At 57.8% G+C, this 15684-nt stretch overlaps 2 protein-coding genes across 2 annotated transcripts; one reads left to right on the top strand and one right to left on the bottom strand.

The window, feature by feature from the left end:
• Nucleotides 1–6: 6 nt before the first annotated feature.
• Sapcd2 (suppressor APC domain containing 2) lies at nucleotides 7–4504 on the top strand (the record flags this gene model as incomplete). Its single annotated transcript, XM_013506719.1, has 6 exons — nucleotides 7–67; nucleotides 2042–2154; nucleotides 2500–2646; nucleotides 2754–2861; nucleotides 2942–3034; nucleotides 3107–4504. Coding segments are annotated over 6 exons (651 nt in total), but the record flags the coding sequence as incomplete, so codon positions are not given.
• A 178-nt stretch (nucleotides 4505–4682) lies between these two features.
• Nucleotides 4683–9792, bottom strand: LOC102030459. The gene is made up of 3 exons (XM_005408575.2): nucleotides 8147–9792; nucleotides 7403–7568; nucleotides 4683–6518 (listed from the first exon to the last, which is right to left on the bottom strand). Exons 1-3 carry the CDS (start codon nucleotides 8622–8624, stop codon nucleotides 6512–6514), a joined length of 651 nt encoding a protein of 216 aa, XP_005408632.1. The 5' UTR covers nucleotides 8625–9792; the 3' UTR covers nucleotides 4683–6511.
• Nucleotides 9793–15684: the final 5892 nt, after the last annotated feature.

Genomic DNA, 15684 nt, shown 5'->3' with positions numbered 1-15684 from the left:
CCCTGCCCCACCGAGCCCGCGCGGCCCCAGAGCGCGGCGCTGGAGCGAAGTCCGAGCGCGGACGCGGGTGAGTGCGGGCGGCTGGCCCGCGGGGGGACAGAGACGGGGTCGGTCTCGTCCACGGGGGAAGGGGACAATGGCTGCAGTCCCGGAGACGAAAGGAGCTTCGGCCAGTCCAGGTGTGCTGGGGGGCCCTAGGAGGCCGCTAGCACCCGCGGGCAGGAGGGTGACTGCAGGCCCCCACCAGGAACCCCCCCTGTGCTGAGGCCTAGAGGGCACCAGGACACTGCCCAGTGTGAGGGAGGGCATCCCGCCCCCCGGGGACACCTGGCCGCACACCTGGGGACACCTGGGCCTTCGGCCTCATCTCTGTGACTGCTCAGGCAGCCACGTGTCCTTTGAGAAGCCAGAGTCCCCGACTGTGGCCGTGGGGGGCTTGCTTCTTAGCCTGCCACCTCAGCCCAGAAGGCCGGGCAAGTGGGAGCTGTGAGAGGTGACCCAAAAGCACCCAGTCGCTGGGCCAGGGCCAGAAGAAACGAGATGTGTCGGGGGTGCTGACCTACACCACCTGCGGGCCGGGCCGCAGCAGATGCCACCAGGGGACACAGCCCATGTTCTCTGGGGACATCCTGCAGGCTCCTCTCCCAGCTTCCGTCCAGTTGGCAAGAACAGGTGGCTGCTGAATGGCCCCTCTCGGCCCCCACCCCCCGCCTGGGGAACAGGACCTGCATTATGGCTGGGGGGGGCCCTGGGCTCCCAGAGGCACCGGAGGCCTCCCCAGCCGCTCAGCCTGTTCAGCCCATGATCAGCTCTGCCAGGTGCAGCCTGTCCCCGGCAGCTGTCAGTCCCTTCGCTGCCGCCCCTGCTGTCCGCCCGGCCAGGCCTCTCTCTGGCCCTGTCACTGGCACTTGCAGCTGCAGGGACCCTGGCCTTGCTGGGGAACCGATCCAGCAGCTCTGCTCCCCACTGGGGTGCCCTCTGCACCTGCCAGCCCAGCCTCCCCATCCCTAGGGTGGGGGAGGCTCTGGGGTGTAGCTGGTCCTGAATGTCAGGTCCTGGTTATCCATGAGGCTGGTATTTTGAAATCAGCCCCAGCCGGACACCACCCTGCTGGCCCACTCCTGGCAGCAGTCACACGTGTGGCTGCAGGCCTCGGCCGGGCTCCGGCTACACCTTTGCCAGGCAAACACAGCCCAGACCAGGGGTAAGGCTTGTTTGATTGACAGCTGCCATGCCAGGTGCCAAGTCAGAAGCCCCAAGACCACCCTCTTCCCAGTGAAGCCCCCCAGGGTAAACACGGCCTCCCAAGGCCCAGGCTTCTTCCTCCTGTGGACCAGACCCTCTTCCAGTGCGTTTCCTGCCCCTCCCTGAGCAGTGCCATGACCGTGCACCTCCCACTGCATCTCTGGGCCACGCAGCGCAGCAGGCTGGGACAGGAACGGGCCTGGCTGCTCGGAGTCAGAACCTCTGCCTCGCTCCCTTGGGCCCAGCTCTTGCGTCACCCCTTCCTGAGGGCCAGGCCCCAGGGCGTGGCCTCAGGGTGAGCTGGTGCAGGAGTAGAGCTTGGAGGCTGAGGAAAGGTGCCCTCGTCCACATGCACACCCCTGTTCTGTAGACAGGGAGGCTCTCACCTGGGCCCCCCAGCAACTTCAAGGCTGAACTCTAGGACTCTGCACACCGCCCTTATGCTGCTGTCATTCCCGGCCACCCCACCACCCTGCACCAGCTCCTGTACCACACAGCCGCCTGCCCACTTGACTCTCACGCCTCACCCTTTACCCAGCCTTTGGCCCCCAAGACGTGGCCATGGGAGGTGTAGAAGAGCTGGGCGCAGCCCTGGGGACCTCAGCCCTCTCCAAGGCAGGGAGTGAGGTGGACACGGGCCAGCCACCCTAGGGTGGGACTGGTACAGACTTCCAGGTCATGCAGGGCTGGTGCCAGGCTTGGCATCAGCAGGGTTGCTTTGGGGATCTGGGATGAGCTGGGAGATTGAACAGGAGCAGGCCCAGAGGAAAGCCAGGTCCCTGACTGTCCACTACAGGTGCTGTGACCTGCAGGGCCCCTGAGGTGGGTGTGGGGGATGCCCGGCGGGCCCCGCGTGCCCGAGGGGAGCGTCGGAGGCACACGATCACCAATGGCGTGGACTGTGGCCTGGTGAGAGAGGGGCAGGGCACTGTGGGGCTGTGTGTGTTGGGAGACTAGAGGCCAGGGATCTAGGGGATGCTGACGGGAGCACCGGTCAGTTCTAGAGACCTTGGTCCCCTGAGGAGCTGGCCAAGGCCCAGCAGAGAGAAGCCATGACGTCCTGACCTTGGCCCGGTCCACCCTGGGACAGGGGTGCCGAGTCAGGGTTCGGGTCACTTTTCCCCCTGGGGAAATTGAGTAGGGGGCCAACAGGATCCCCAGATGGGCCATGTGGCTGTGCCTCTGTCTGACGGTGGCTTGTGGTGCCTGTCACTCGTGCTCATGGTGTGTGTGCCCCATGTGCGCGGGCCGCAGCTGAAGCAGGTGAAGGAGCTGGAGCAGGAGCAGGAGGTGCTGCTGCAGGGCCTGGAGATGATGGCACGCGGCCGAGACTGGTACCAGCAGCAGCTGCAGCGGGTGCAGGAGCGCCAGCGCCGCCTGGGCCAGAGCAGAGCGGGCGCTGTGAGTGCTGGGGCTGGGGTTCCCAGGGCTCCCCCTGGGCTCTGGGCACCCATGGGGGGCAGCTGCGGGGACCGTTCATGGCCCTGTGCTCCCTGGCTTTTCTGCAGGACTTCGGGGCTGCCGGGAGCCCCCGCCCGCTGGGCCGCCTGCTGCCCAAGGTGCAGGAAGTGGCACGGTGCCTGGGGGAGCTGCTGGCTGCTGCCTGTGCCGGCACGGTGAGCGCCCCCACCCCCTGGCACCCTTGTCCCCAAGACCACATCCCAGAGAGGCCCGGCTGACATCACTCCTCCCGCAGGGCACCTGCCCGGCCCCCACCTTGTCCTCAGCCCCCAGCTGGCAGCAGCAGACCATCCTCATGCTGAAGGAGCAGAACCGACTCCTCACCCAGGTGAGATGCGGGCAGGGGGCCCTGGGCCCCGGCTCCAGCAGGCCCTGACCGCCCACCCGCCCACCCACCCAGGAGGTGACCGACAAAAGCGAGCGGATCACACAGCTGGAGCAGGAGAAGTCGGCGCTCATCAAGCAGCTGTTCGAGGCCCGCGCTCTCAGCCAGCAGGAGGCAGGGCCCCTGGACTCCACCTTCATCTAGCCTGATGGAGAAGCCTCAGCCAGCTGGGGACCTGGAGGAGCCCCACCTCTGCTTGCAGCCTGGGCTTCCTGACCGGGATGCCACCCGCTGCTGGCCTCGGGCTGTGACCTGAGTGGGGTGACAGCCGAAGCTGCTCCTGCCACTGTCAGTGGACAGTGGGGGACCCCTCTTCTGCCTCCCAGATCTCAGGCATCCCTGGAGAGAGAGAGGGCATGTTGACAGCTCTCCTGTCCCCTCCTGCGGTGACCCTGGAGTCCCTGGTCCTTAGGAAAAGTGGTCACCCCAGGCTCCATTTCCAATAATGGCCAGCAGAGGGCGACAAGGGAGCAGTGGCCCCTGACCTGCAGCCATTGTGTGAGGGGCAGGGTGCACCCAGGGGTCCAGGGTCAGATCCCTTCCCTCAACCAGGGTCCTAAGACATGGTGTCTGTGGCTCAGATGGGAGCAGACTGGGCGTGGGGTGCCCTGCAGGCACAGCTTGGCCTGTTGGGGGAGCCCAGGATGGGGCCAGGGCTGGGAAGGGGTCCTGGCCAGTGCTAGGAAGGGGCTGGGCTTCGCTTGCCTGCCTCCTGCAGATCCCAGGCCCTAAGAGGACATGGCTTTGGGGTGCTTTTCTTTCTTTTTGCCTCATTTTTCTTTTTTTATAGTACTGGAGATTGAACCCAAGGGTTTTGCACTAAGCTGCATCCCCAGCACTTTTTAATTTTGATATAGAGTCTTGCACATTGTCCAGGCTTGGCTGGGACTTGCAGTCTGTCGGCTCCCCTTCAAAATGCTGGGATTACAGGGTGCACCACCACACCTGTCTTTGCTTTTTTTTTTTTTTTTTTTTTTTGAGGCAGGGTTTTGCCCTGTAGTCCAGGCTAGCCTTCAAACTGGTCATGTAGCTCAGGCAATCTTCCTGACTCAGCCTCCTGAGTGCTACAATTACAGCACTGGTCACCATGTCCTGGGCCCCCAGTGAGATGTGGGCAGAGCCTTCCCCACACACTGCTCTTGCAAGATTCCAGGGATTGGGGAGCTGATCCCTCGGTCCTGGGGTAGGCAAGGGGAAAGAGCCATGGGGCACAGGAGGAGACCGGGTGTGCCTGGCAGGCTGGGTGGGGGAGGCGCCCCCACTTGGCCCAGCCTGCTGGTCCCAGGCTCAGTTCCACAAGATCCACCATTATTGGTGGAGTCACCGTGGACCCTGTGGCGCGGCCTCTGACAGGGTCCAGCCGCTTCCTGTTGTTCTCAGATCTTCTCAGATAAACCTGGTGTTTCCACATAGTCACAGTGATATGTTCTTGTCAAAACCACATCTGCCCATGCATTTAATTTGGTTTTCTCTCAGGTCCAAAGGACAGTTTCTACTTGTCTATTTTCCAATTGTTTGGTTTTTTTTTTCTTTTTTCTTTTTTTTCTTTGGCTTTTTGAGACAGGGTCTCACTATGCAGTTCAGGCTGGCCTCAAACTCACAATGATCCTCTTGCCTCAGCCTCCCCAGTGCTGGGATTACAGGCATACGCCACCATGCCCGGCTACATTTTCCAATTGTACCTATGCTTTCTGGTTTTGAATTCTCAGAGTCATGCATAACTGAGCGGAGCCCAGCTCCCTGCTGTCCTGGGCTGCAGGGCGCCCCAGCCTGGTAGGTGCACCAGGGCCTCCCCATCCGCCAGGTCCACGCAGGCTAGTCCCTGCATCTCCCTCCCTGGGACAGCGTCCCCTCTGCCCACCAGGTCTGGGGCCACCGACTGGCCCTTCAGGCTCTGCAGACAGCTGCGATGTTTCCAGTGCCGAGGGCTGACTGTGTCCTCCAGGCTCCTCTGTCAGGGCAGATGGCATGTAGGGGGTCCCGCCTCAGAAGACTGCACCAAGCCGCTGCCCGCCCTGTGCCCACAACACGCCTCAATCCCTCTGCACCCTGCCCGCCAGCTCTATGGCCACTCCCCGGATAGGGCCCTGTGCACTGCTGAGTAGCGCCCAGGTGGCCGGCTTGTTTCTCATGCGCGGCACCCTCCAGGCCTAGAGGGTCTGCCCCAGGGTGACATTCCTGAGACCTCCAGGCGACACTGGACCTTCAGCTGAAGAGCAGATGGCACAAACTGATGGGGCAGCAGTGACTTGAGAGTACAGCCCCACTTGGCTGGCGTTTCATGCAGAGTGAGGGAAGTGTGTCATGTGTGGTGGTGCATGTGTGATTCCAGCACTACAGGAGGCTGAAGCAGGAGGATTGCAAGTTCAAGCCCAATCTGGGCAACTTAGCAAAACTGTCTCAAAATTTAAAAAGTAAGGGCTGGCAATATAGGTCACTGAAGGTGCTATATTCAGTCCCTAGTCACACACACGCGCGCGCGCACACACACACACAAACACACACATGTGTCCCCCGGTGTGCACCCTGGCTGCAGGCCGCCAGTGTGGCCCTGAGCGCCCTGATGGAGAACGCAGAATCCCAGCTGGAGGGCTCAGGCGGGCTGAGGCCCCTGCATGCTCTCTGGGACACCTGGGGGTGTCCACCCCAGGCTGTCTTATTGCTGGGGGATGTGGGCAGTGTCTCTGGACTCCCAATGGCAGTCCTCGGGCACCCTTAGCCTGACCACCAGAAATGCCTGGGAACCCAGCTCAGTGTCCCTGGTGGGGACATGTGGCTCTAGTGACGCCTGACTTCACCGCCCTGGAGGGTTTGGTGTGGGGCAAAAGCCAGGATGTGAGCATCCCGGGTAAGAAAAGACCGCAGGAGCAGCGGGCTCTGCAGGTGGCTGGGCCAGGAGCGGCCCCAGGACATAGGAACCTGTACCTAAGGAAATAAAGCAGGTTCTTGAGAACAGGAATGAGGAATGGTCCTCGTGTTCCATGGAGCAGTAGAACCCGTGGAGGTATAAAGACTGCCAGTCACGTAAGAAAAAGGATCGAGTTGAACTTCTAGAAACAAAAATAACGTAATTGGAATGACGTGTTCGATAAGTGGAATAAATATGACATGGAAAAGTGGAGCGCAGCTGACAAGAGAGTTAGGGATTGGAAGAGGGCGGTCAGGGGATTGCCAAGCATAGCCGAGGGCTGGACGCACAGGACCCGAGGACAGGAGGCACACGCAGACCCATCCTGTGAAGGGTTTTGGATTGTGTAGAAGAGTCAGTCCAGGCACACTGACAAATCCCAGGATGACCGAAGGAAAAAATGGCTGGGTGCAGAGGTGCCCACCTGCAATCCCAGCACTCAGGGAGGCCGAGACGGGAGGATTGCAAATTCCAGTCCAAGCCGGGCAAGTGAATGACAGCAATACCCTGTTTTAAAACCTAAAGAAATAAAAAGGTCTGGGGATACGTCTCAGTGTGAAGATCCTGGGTTCAGTCCCCAGGACCACAAAAGGGGGGTGCACTTTCTTTTAGGAGATGGTAAAATAATTCACAGGTGGAAAATGAATCACCTACGAAGAAACAACCCACTAAGAGCCCAGGCAATATAATTATTAGCCTCAAAGTCCATACCCAAGCCAGGCGTGGTGGTGTACCCCTATAATCCTAGCACTCGGGAGGCTGAGGCAGGAGGATCATTGCAAGTTCAAGACCAGCCTGGGCTACAAAGTGAGCTCAAGGCCAATCTGAACTACATAGTGAGATCCTGTCTCAAAAAGACAAAAAAAAAAAGTCCATATCCACCAAAGCTATTTTTGAAGAATGAAGACAAAAATAAAATATTTGCAAACAAAAATTGACAGTTTACCGCCAAAAGAACTTCACAAAAGGAACCTGCCGAGGAGAAAGGAAAGAAAGACAAGGATCAAAAAGGCAGGGTGCTGGGCATGGTGGCACTTGTCTGTAATCCCAGCACTCGGGAGGCTGAGGCAAGAGGATCATCGTGAGTTCAGGCCAATCTGGGCTACAAAGAGACCCTGTCTCAAAAAAGAAAAAAACAACAAAACACAGGGTGGCTGTCCACCGTGGTCTGACAACCACACCCAGGCCTGCACTGAGCGCAGCAGCTACCCGTGTGCAGCTCCCGCAAGTCAGGAGTTTGGGAGCCCTGCACTGAGAGCTTCTGACTGGGTGTCGTGGGGTAACTGCAGGGCCGCTGTCAACGCAGCTGGCTGCACGCATGGCTGCCGGGCGGACCTCAGCTCCCGGCCTGTCGGGCGCTCTCCTGCATGGTGGCAGCTGCCAGGGCGGGGGAAGCCACCTACCTTTTATGGCCGTGTCCCAGGGCACTTCTGAAATAGGCTGCACTAGAGGCCAGGAGCAAAGTCCAGGCCTCCAGGCCTTGCCCTTTCACGGAAGAGGACTTGGGTAATCTGTGGTCAGGTCTTACAACCGTGAGAAGAGCTAAGCGAACTTTAACAGCGGTGCTCACTGTGGGACAAAAACAGAATGGAAATAAAACTCGGCCGATAATGGCACATACTGGACAGGAGTGACATCACCCTGAGACCTAAGGTCTCTAACGGTTCACAAGCAGGAGAAACATATCAGCTACCTTTGACTTCAAGTATGCCTGTCACAGTACCTAGAAGAACCAAGTAAAGCAATAGCCACAGAGTGTCCACCACCCAAAGAGGGCCAGGGGCGTGGACAAAAGGAGGAAGAAATTCAACATGCAGAAGAAACTGTCAATTCAGAGCTGGGTGTGGTGGTGCACAGCTGTCGTCCCAGCACGCCGGGGAGCTGAGGCAGGAGGATTGCAAGTTTGAACCCAGTCTGGACAGTTTAGTGACTTTGTGTGACCCATCTCAGAATTAAAAAGGTTTGAGGATGGGACTCAACGCAAAGTTCCTGCGTTTAATCCTAATATTGAAAGAAGTCAGGAAACATAATAAAATGGTAGAAGTGCATCAGTATTCACAACTGTGCACATAAAGTCAATAGTTAAAAGACAAAGTTGCCAGACTGGATTTGTAGTGATTCAGGTGAAGCCGTTTCAAGGGATGTACCTGGAACCAAAGGCTTGAGCAGATCTGGAGGCATGCGATCTTGTGGATCATAACTTGGGTGCGAACTGGTAACAGGAAGCGATAGCAGCCCCGAGGTGGGGCTGCCTCTGAACACGAACACGGCCCTCGAGCAAGACTCGGCTCTCTCCCCAGAGGTCTGAGCGCGGCAGGTACACAGGACAGGCGTTCGCGGCACAGCGGCCAAGAGGAGCGCACAGACATTCGGCTGTGTGGTGGTGGCTGCGGGAGGCTGCAGAGACGGCTGGTCCCTCCCCTGCTGTGGGCACATAAGTGGCAGTGCTTCAGCAACAGTGTGAGGACGGCCGCCCGCCCGCCTGAGGCAGACCCGGGCCTGCGGGGCTTGAGGGGCGAGTGTCCTGGCGGCAGCGGGACAGGAGGGGCTCTGCTCTGCAGAGTAAGGTGGCCTCACTAGCTGGGATGTCCTGCGCTCTCCCAGAATGGGCTCCAGGTCCAGCATCGGTTACTACACAGTCTGGGCCAGGTGCAGGGCAACTGTGGGAGCCTGGGGCAGGAAGAGCGCAGGTTTGCACCCATCATGAACAGCTTACAGACTGAGCAGAACTTGTCTCAAAGTAAAAAATATAAAGGACCAGGGCTGGGGAGAGAGACTGGGTGTCCATGGCAGGCACACCCCTCTCAGCCACTACTGACTTTTACCCTTGGGGTGTGGCATGCTGGCTGGGTCACCCACAAACAAAATGGCAGCTGCGTGCAAGATGGCTGCGGGGACATCAAGGTATGTCCCTGACACAGCCCCTGTGGAAGGCGGTGTGCTGACTGCTTTCAAATCTCAGATCAGCTTGCCACATAGGTGTTTAATGGTACGCGTCAGCGCACCAGTTACTGGGTCAACCACAGTTTCAGTGCTGCTGTGGAGACTTAAAGAAGTGATAACATGCAGTCAGGTGACTGTGGGTAAAGCAGATTTCCTTCCCCTCCCTCGTAGCTGAGGGCTGGGAGGAGACTGAGGTCCCCAGCAGGAAGGAGTCCAGCCTCAGCATGGCCTTTGGACCAAGTCTGAACATGGCTTCGGCCTCACCCGCCTCCTGCTCTGAAGTGCAGACTTGAACTCCAGCTCCCTCGGGGGCGAGCCAGGCCCTGCACATAGACGCCTCCTCCCCCAGCTCGCTCCCTTTCTCTGGAAAATTGACTAATCCATCATCTAATGGTGCTCCAGAGAAATGAGCTATTTTCATCTAGGAACATGGATATTCATAGCAGTGCATATATTTTGTGCAACAGGAAACTATGACGACACCTCTCTCAGGGTGACTGGCCAGACCCCAGCACGAAGCCTCTTCCTGGAATATTACTCAGCACAGAAAAGGAGGGGGTAACACCATGTGTGGACCGCCAGGAAATCCTGGGGGGCAAAATCTAATCTCAGCATACATAATCACTTTCAAATGATCAGTGCTGCACACCATGCAAGACCTTATTTCTCTAACAGTCATGAGATACACAACTATAGAGAGGGAAGCTGAGGGCGGCGGGTGCCAAGGATTAGGAGCAGGGCAGGAGGGACGAGTGGGTGGTGCATGGGGCCTCCAGCGCCGGAGGCTGCGCGTCGCAGCGGGGACGGGATTTCCGAGCCTGAGTGAAGCGGGAGGAGCCCCTGGAGGTCCAGAGTGGGGACGGTTGGGCGTGGGGCTATGTGCACGAGGCCCTGCAACCGCGCATGCGTCGCTGCAACCGCCCGCATACCTACAATCAGCTCAGAACTTACAGATGGGGTGAAACGTACATTTAAGTACCCAAGAGCGCTCCAGCGCAGTGGGGAAAGAAAGAGCAGTCCACCTGCGCCCGCGGTAGGTGACAGGCTGGGCGGGAGGGCAGGCGACGCTTCCGGAGGTGAAGGGAGCCCAGGTCGCCGGACAGGCCCTGGGCGGAGCCAGCATCAGAGAAGGCGGTGGCAGGCAGGGGCGGGGCAGAAACCATCAGGAGGGGTGCGAGAGCCCAGCCTGCCGGGCCACACCCCACTTCTGCGACTGGACTCGCAGGCTAGAGGAGAGGTCTCAACCGGACAAAAGAGAAGTGTACTTGAAGAGAGCCCCTCCGAAAGCGAGGCTGGAGGGAGGTTTCATAGCCTAAGACTCAACCAGGACAGGGCAGCCCGGAGCCAGTGAATTAACCATTAAACTCCAGGAGCCGGTACAAGAAAAAGAAGGAAACATTTTTTTTCCAGTACTGGAAGTTGGACCCAGGGCCTCACTTTGAGCTATATCCTCAGCCCCTCCCACCTTTTAATTTTTTTTTTTTTTAATAGAGTCTTGTTAAATTGTCTGGGGTAGGCTCAAATCCTCCTGCCTCAGCCTCCTGATTGTTGGGATTACTGCGTGCAATGCCCGGCCCAGGTGAGTGTGCTTTTTAAGTAGATGTCATCTAGCAGATCCCTTTCTTCATGCTGGGCAACAGCCAAACAAAACAGATACAAAAGTTACCGCTTGTGGGTGTTTTGCAGAGCTAGGAAGGCCAAGGTGTACACGAGTGAGACAGACGTGGAGAAAGACAAACCCCTGGCGAGGAAGCCGGTGAAATACACAAGTATGGCTTACTTGGTCTAGGACAGAGATAAAGCACACACGCAAGATATTAGGAAGAAAATGTCTACGTGTGCTGAGGAGACTACAGACACTGGGAGGAGATTTCAGACAAGATCATGCTGATCCACTTGGAATGGACCAGTTCCTAGAAAAATGTAAACGGACTCAGAAGAGCTAGAAGTCTTGGGCCCCGCAATGAGGAGGAGGAGGAAGTGCTGGTTTAAAGGGAGCTGTCAGGCCTCGGTGTTTTCAGGCACATTCTGCCGTACCCTCGAGCAGCAGGTAACCCAGACGCGAGGTGTGCTTTCCAGAGGGGCATTTGTGAGGCGGGCATGACCTTGACATCAAAGGCAGAGAAGGACAGATGCTGTCCCACCTGGCAAAGTATAAATCGAGACAACTCTTCATGAATGACTCAGATTAACCCGGAAGCATGCAGTGAGCCTAGCATTGTATTTTTTTATTTATTGTATTTTTTGGTACTGGGAATGGAACTCAGGACCTCACATTTGCAAGGCAAGTGCTGTGCCGATGAGCTACATCCCTTCCCCGGGACTTTAAGATATACTTTAATGAGTTATATTGACGGATTGAAGAGGAGAATGTGTAGAGCTGCTCAGAGGTGCAGAGAAAGCATTCTGTGAAACTCAGTATCTGGAATATTATTCAGGGGTAAAAAGAAATGAGCTGGCATGAGAAGGGAACAACACACATGACTAAGCGGAAGTCGCAGCGTGAACAGGCTGAAAACCCGGATCTCCACTCTGACGTCTGGAAGGAGCAGAGCTGAGGACAGAAGTGGCTGTCAGGCTGCTGGGGACGGAGGGGGAGCTCAGGGCTGTGGCTGTGATGAGGGCCACTCCACTGCACGGGGGTTCCAACCTGCAGAACGCACATCAGCAAGGGCGAGCCGTCACCGCGGGCTCAGGGCCACTGACTGGCCAGTGTCCCCAGTGGTGGGGGCATGGGGGTGTTGGGAGACCCCTGCCTTCTGCTCTGTTTTGAGAACCTGAATCTGCTGTAGAAAAATTAAAACCAACTCTTCCTACTAATTCAAGTCTACTTTTTAAAGGGGGTATTGGGAATTGAACTCAGGACCTTCTGCTTACTAGGCAGGTGCCATGCCACTGAGCTATGTCACCAGTCCTATTTCTGTTTATTTTTAAAAGATTTTTTTTTTTTTTTGGTACCGGGGATCGAACTCAGGACGTTGCACTTGGCAGGCAGGTGCTTGTGCCGCTGAGCTATATCCCTGGCCCTAAAAGAATTTTTGGTTTATTTTGTTTGTTTTTTGGTACCGGGAATCAAACTCGGGATCTTGCCCTTGCAAGTAGGTGCTTGTACCACTGAGCTGTATCCCTGGCCCCCCTTAAAAAATTTTTTGGAAAGTAAGAATTTACTAAAAAATTCCATGACAAACACGATGAATGGTAAAATGTTGAAAGCATTCTCTTTTATGATCAGGAATAAAGTAGCAATCTGCTTATGATCACTTGTATTGAAAATCTTCCTGATGGTGTTAGAGTCATTAAGACTTTCAACAAAGTGGTAGTTTAAAAATTACTTTTAGGTTAAAAAGCCCATTAAATTTCTTTTTTGGGGTGTGTATGTGTGTGTGTGTGTGTTGAGACAGGGTCTCACTATGCAGTCCAGGCTAGCCCTGAACTTGCTATGTAGCCAGGCTGCCCTTAAACTAGAGGCAATCTGCCTGCCTCAGTCTCCCGAGTGCTGGGATTACAGGCCTGGGCCACCACGCCTGATTCCTGGGAAAATGTTTAAGACCTAAAAGAAAGGCTACATACATGGAGAAACAAGGCATGATTTCAGATAAAGACTTGATACATGGAAGTGAACCATGCTTTCAGATAAAGACTCTGTACTGTAGAGATGTCCACCTCCCCGGTCGGTGCAGAGGCGATGTCATTCCAGCTGGAATCTCAAGCAGGCTCCACGAACCTGGTGAGCTGGTTCCAACACGTCTGTGCAAGAGCAAAAGGCTTGGAACAGCCCAAGAATCCAGACAAGGCGTCGAGAGGAAGCCTCCCTAGATCTGGATGTGCCAAGGTTCTGGAGATGAGGGTGGCCGTGTGGGGCCAGGTGAGCCCGAGCTGAGGTGGTGGTGGGGTAAGTGGACCGCGCGCCCAGTATCCCCAGGTCCTGTTCATTGATGAGCAGTGGTGCCCCCACCCCCTAGTTTGCTACCAGATCTTTTCCTTTTCTCCTACACACAGATGTCACTGCCAGGGGCCGCAGGCCTGCAGACAAGAATCACAGCCATTGGGAGCACAGCTGTGGCCGTGTGTGCATTACTCACTGCCAGCCTGGCCAGTGAGCTCCGGCCCAGAGGACCCAGCATCCAGATGGTGAGCTGCACGGTCCCATGGCCAGTCTTCAGCCCCGCGTGCATGTTACCAGGGCCGGATAAACAGTCCTGGAAAAAGGAGGACAGGGCGGCCGGTGGTCATAGAAGAGGAAGAGGCACCGATCTCTTCTGTGGCTGAGGAGAGGCCTGCGGAGGCCTGAAGGAGCCCTTTCGCTCTAGGTGGTCGCCACAGCCGAGATGGTGAATGAGCACACGACAGATGGGACACACGTGCACCACAGCAGCAGCTGCGCCGCCCAGTGCCCCGGAGAAACACTCACGAGCGTGCAAAGGCTCTGGCAGCAACCAGAAAAGCCGAGGCCAGACACATGCTGGGCACACCCTCTGCGGTGGGACCAGTGCCTTTGCTGCAGTCACACGGGAACTGGCCGGTGACGGGAACCACAACTACACCTTCAAATGTCAACAGAGCCAGCTCAAAAATGCAAGGGGAGCCAGATGGGGTGGTGCACAACTGTAATCCTAGCTCCTCCGGGGCAGGAGAATCCCAAATTTGAGGTCAGACTGGGCAACTTAGCAAGACTGAGCTTAAAAAACAAAAGCAACATATATGTAAGGCGTAAGCTACTGAAGGATGTGTGCGGTGTATCATTCAAAACGAGGACACAAGCCTGGCGTGGTGGTGCAGGCCTATAATCCCAGCCCTCAGGAGGCTGAGGCAGGCAGACTGCCTCTAGTTTAAGGGCAGCCTGGACTACAAAGTGATCTCAAGGCCAGCCTGAAATACATAGTGAGACCCTGTCTCAAAAAGAAACAAAAAACACTATAAAGAAAAGCAAGGCAGAAGAAACCCCAGGCCAGTGGGTTCCTGTGACGGGGCTGGGGAGCAGGTTCTGCACACAAATGCCAGCAGTCTGTCCTTCTGTCCTTGTCTCTATGGACCGCAGCGGGCCCTACCCACCAGCCTGACGTCCACATCCACTACATTTCCCAAGGCCCCACCCACACCTTGGAGTTCACCAGTATCTCTTACTCCTGTGTGTACGGTCCTGGCTTCCAGGAGGTGCTAAGTGAGGGTTTGTTGTAGGACTGAATAAGGCTGTGAAGAATGGAATCCTTCCCAGTTCTGGTGGACACTGCGATGCTGTGACCTCTGCTGGGGAGACTGAGGCCAGGGCAGCCAAGATTCCCACCAGCTCAGCAATTAGCACCTCCCTGGGAGGCCTACATGTTGAGGAGGGAGGCGCTGCACCCACACTCCTTCCTCCAGGCCTGGGCCAAGCCACATGCTGCACATCTGGGGCCCCCACCCCCACTGGGGTTCCCGGAGGCTGGCCACACCCCCAGCTCCTGCCAGCTTCCTGCTCACAGGCCTCCAAATCCACCGTCCAGGGCCTGCACCCAGAGGATGCCTTCCTGCCTGGAAGGGGGTCCCTGCCTTGGGTCTGCCTTGCATTCAGCTCTTGGCCTGGTCCCCGCTCTTCCAGCCCCCAAGCCTCCTTGGTAGGCTGGCCTGGGCCTTGGCCAGCTCTGCCTCCTCCCGCAGGGGTGAGACCTCCCCTTCCCTGCCTGTCCTCAGGCCTGGTGGGGACAGGAGGACCAGGTAGGCCGCAACCACACCCTGTGCGGTGCCTTCGTCTCCCCATCCAGCCTCCCATGCCCTCTCCCTCCTCAGAAAGGGCTGCGGGTGGGGTTAAGGGGTGGAAGATGCTGACGGGAAACAGGGCTGGAGCCCAGGGCTGCCACACCCAGATGCCCGCCTGGAGTGAGGCCAGGCTGGGCTTTGAGGAGTCTGGGGACCCCTACCCCACCCCCGTTCCCACCCCTCCCTCCGGGGTCCTGAGCTGAAGAAAGACTCTTTTTTTTGGGCCTGTGACCTCAGATTCTCAGCCCGGGCGGTGGGCCCAGCTCAATTGTCCTGGCTGGTTCCACTGGCCAGGGCACTGCCCAGCCCTGCCCCCATCAAAGGGCCCTTGAGCTCTGCGGCCAGCTCCCTGGTGGTCTTGCCACATGGCCTCCCGCTGGCAGGAGGACAGGACTCTCCTAGGATTCCCATGCCGTGGGGGCATGGAGGAGGTGGCTTCCAGCCAAGGAGCCCTGCATGCCTGGTCAGGCCTGCTGGCCTGCTGCAGGTCAGAGCAGAGGCCAACGCAAGCAGGGTGCGGGTCGGGCTGGGCTGCTAACTCGCACCCCACTCGGCTGTTCTTGGGGTGCAGTGCCTCCTCTGCACCCCGCAAGCAGGCCCTAGGCCCATCTGCTCTCAGTGTCTCCACTGTTCCTGGGCCTGATGCGGTCCCCGGCCATCCCCGCCGTCCTTAGACTGTCACCGCGTGCAGGGCCCGCTGGAGACCTTCTCGCTCGCTGCTGGCCTGAGCGCCAGGGCGAGGCCGGGAAGGATGTGGGTCTCCGGGACCTGGACCCTGCCGGCCCTGACGCCGGTTATTCCGTCCCTCGATTCCCCAGGTCCTGGCTGGGGATTCACTGCGCCGAGAAGGCGGGAAGCAGGGCGCCTGGCAAGGGCCGAGGCTGGCCCGGGTGCCCCTGCGTGCCCAGCACTGAGCTCCGTGACTCAGCCGCTGAGGCGCTCACCTGCCGCGGCGGGGCGAGGCCCTCGGGGCGGAGCCAGGGGCGGTGGGCGGGGCGAGCCGGGC

The sequence above is a fragment of the Chinchilla lanigera genome, unplaced genomic scaffold (assembly GCF_000276665.1).
Source record: "Chinchilla lanigera isolate Chin_1 unplaced genomic scaffold, ChiLan1.0 scaffold00112, whole genome shotgun sequence".
In the NCBI taxonomy this organism is placed as follows: Eukaryota; Metazoa; Chordata; class Mammalia; order Rodentia; family Chinchillidae; genus Chinchilla; species Chinchilla lanigera.
The sequence above is the reverse complement of the archived record's forward strand: the minus strand, read 5'-3'. Positions and strand labels throughout refer to the sequence as shown.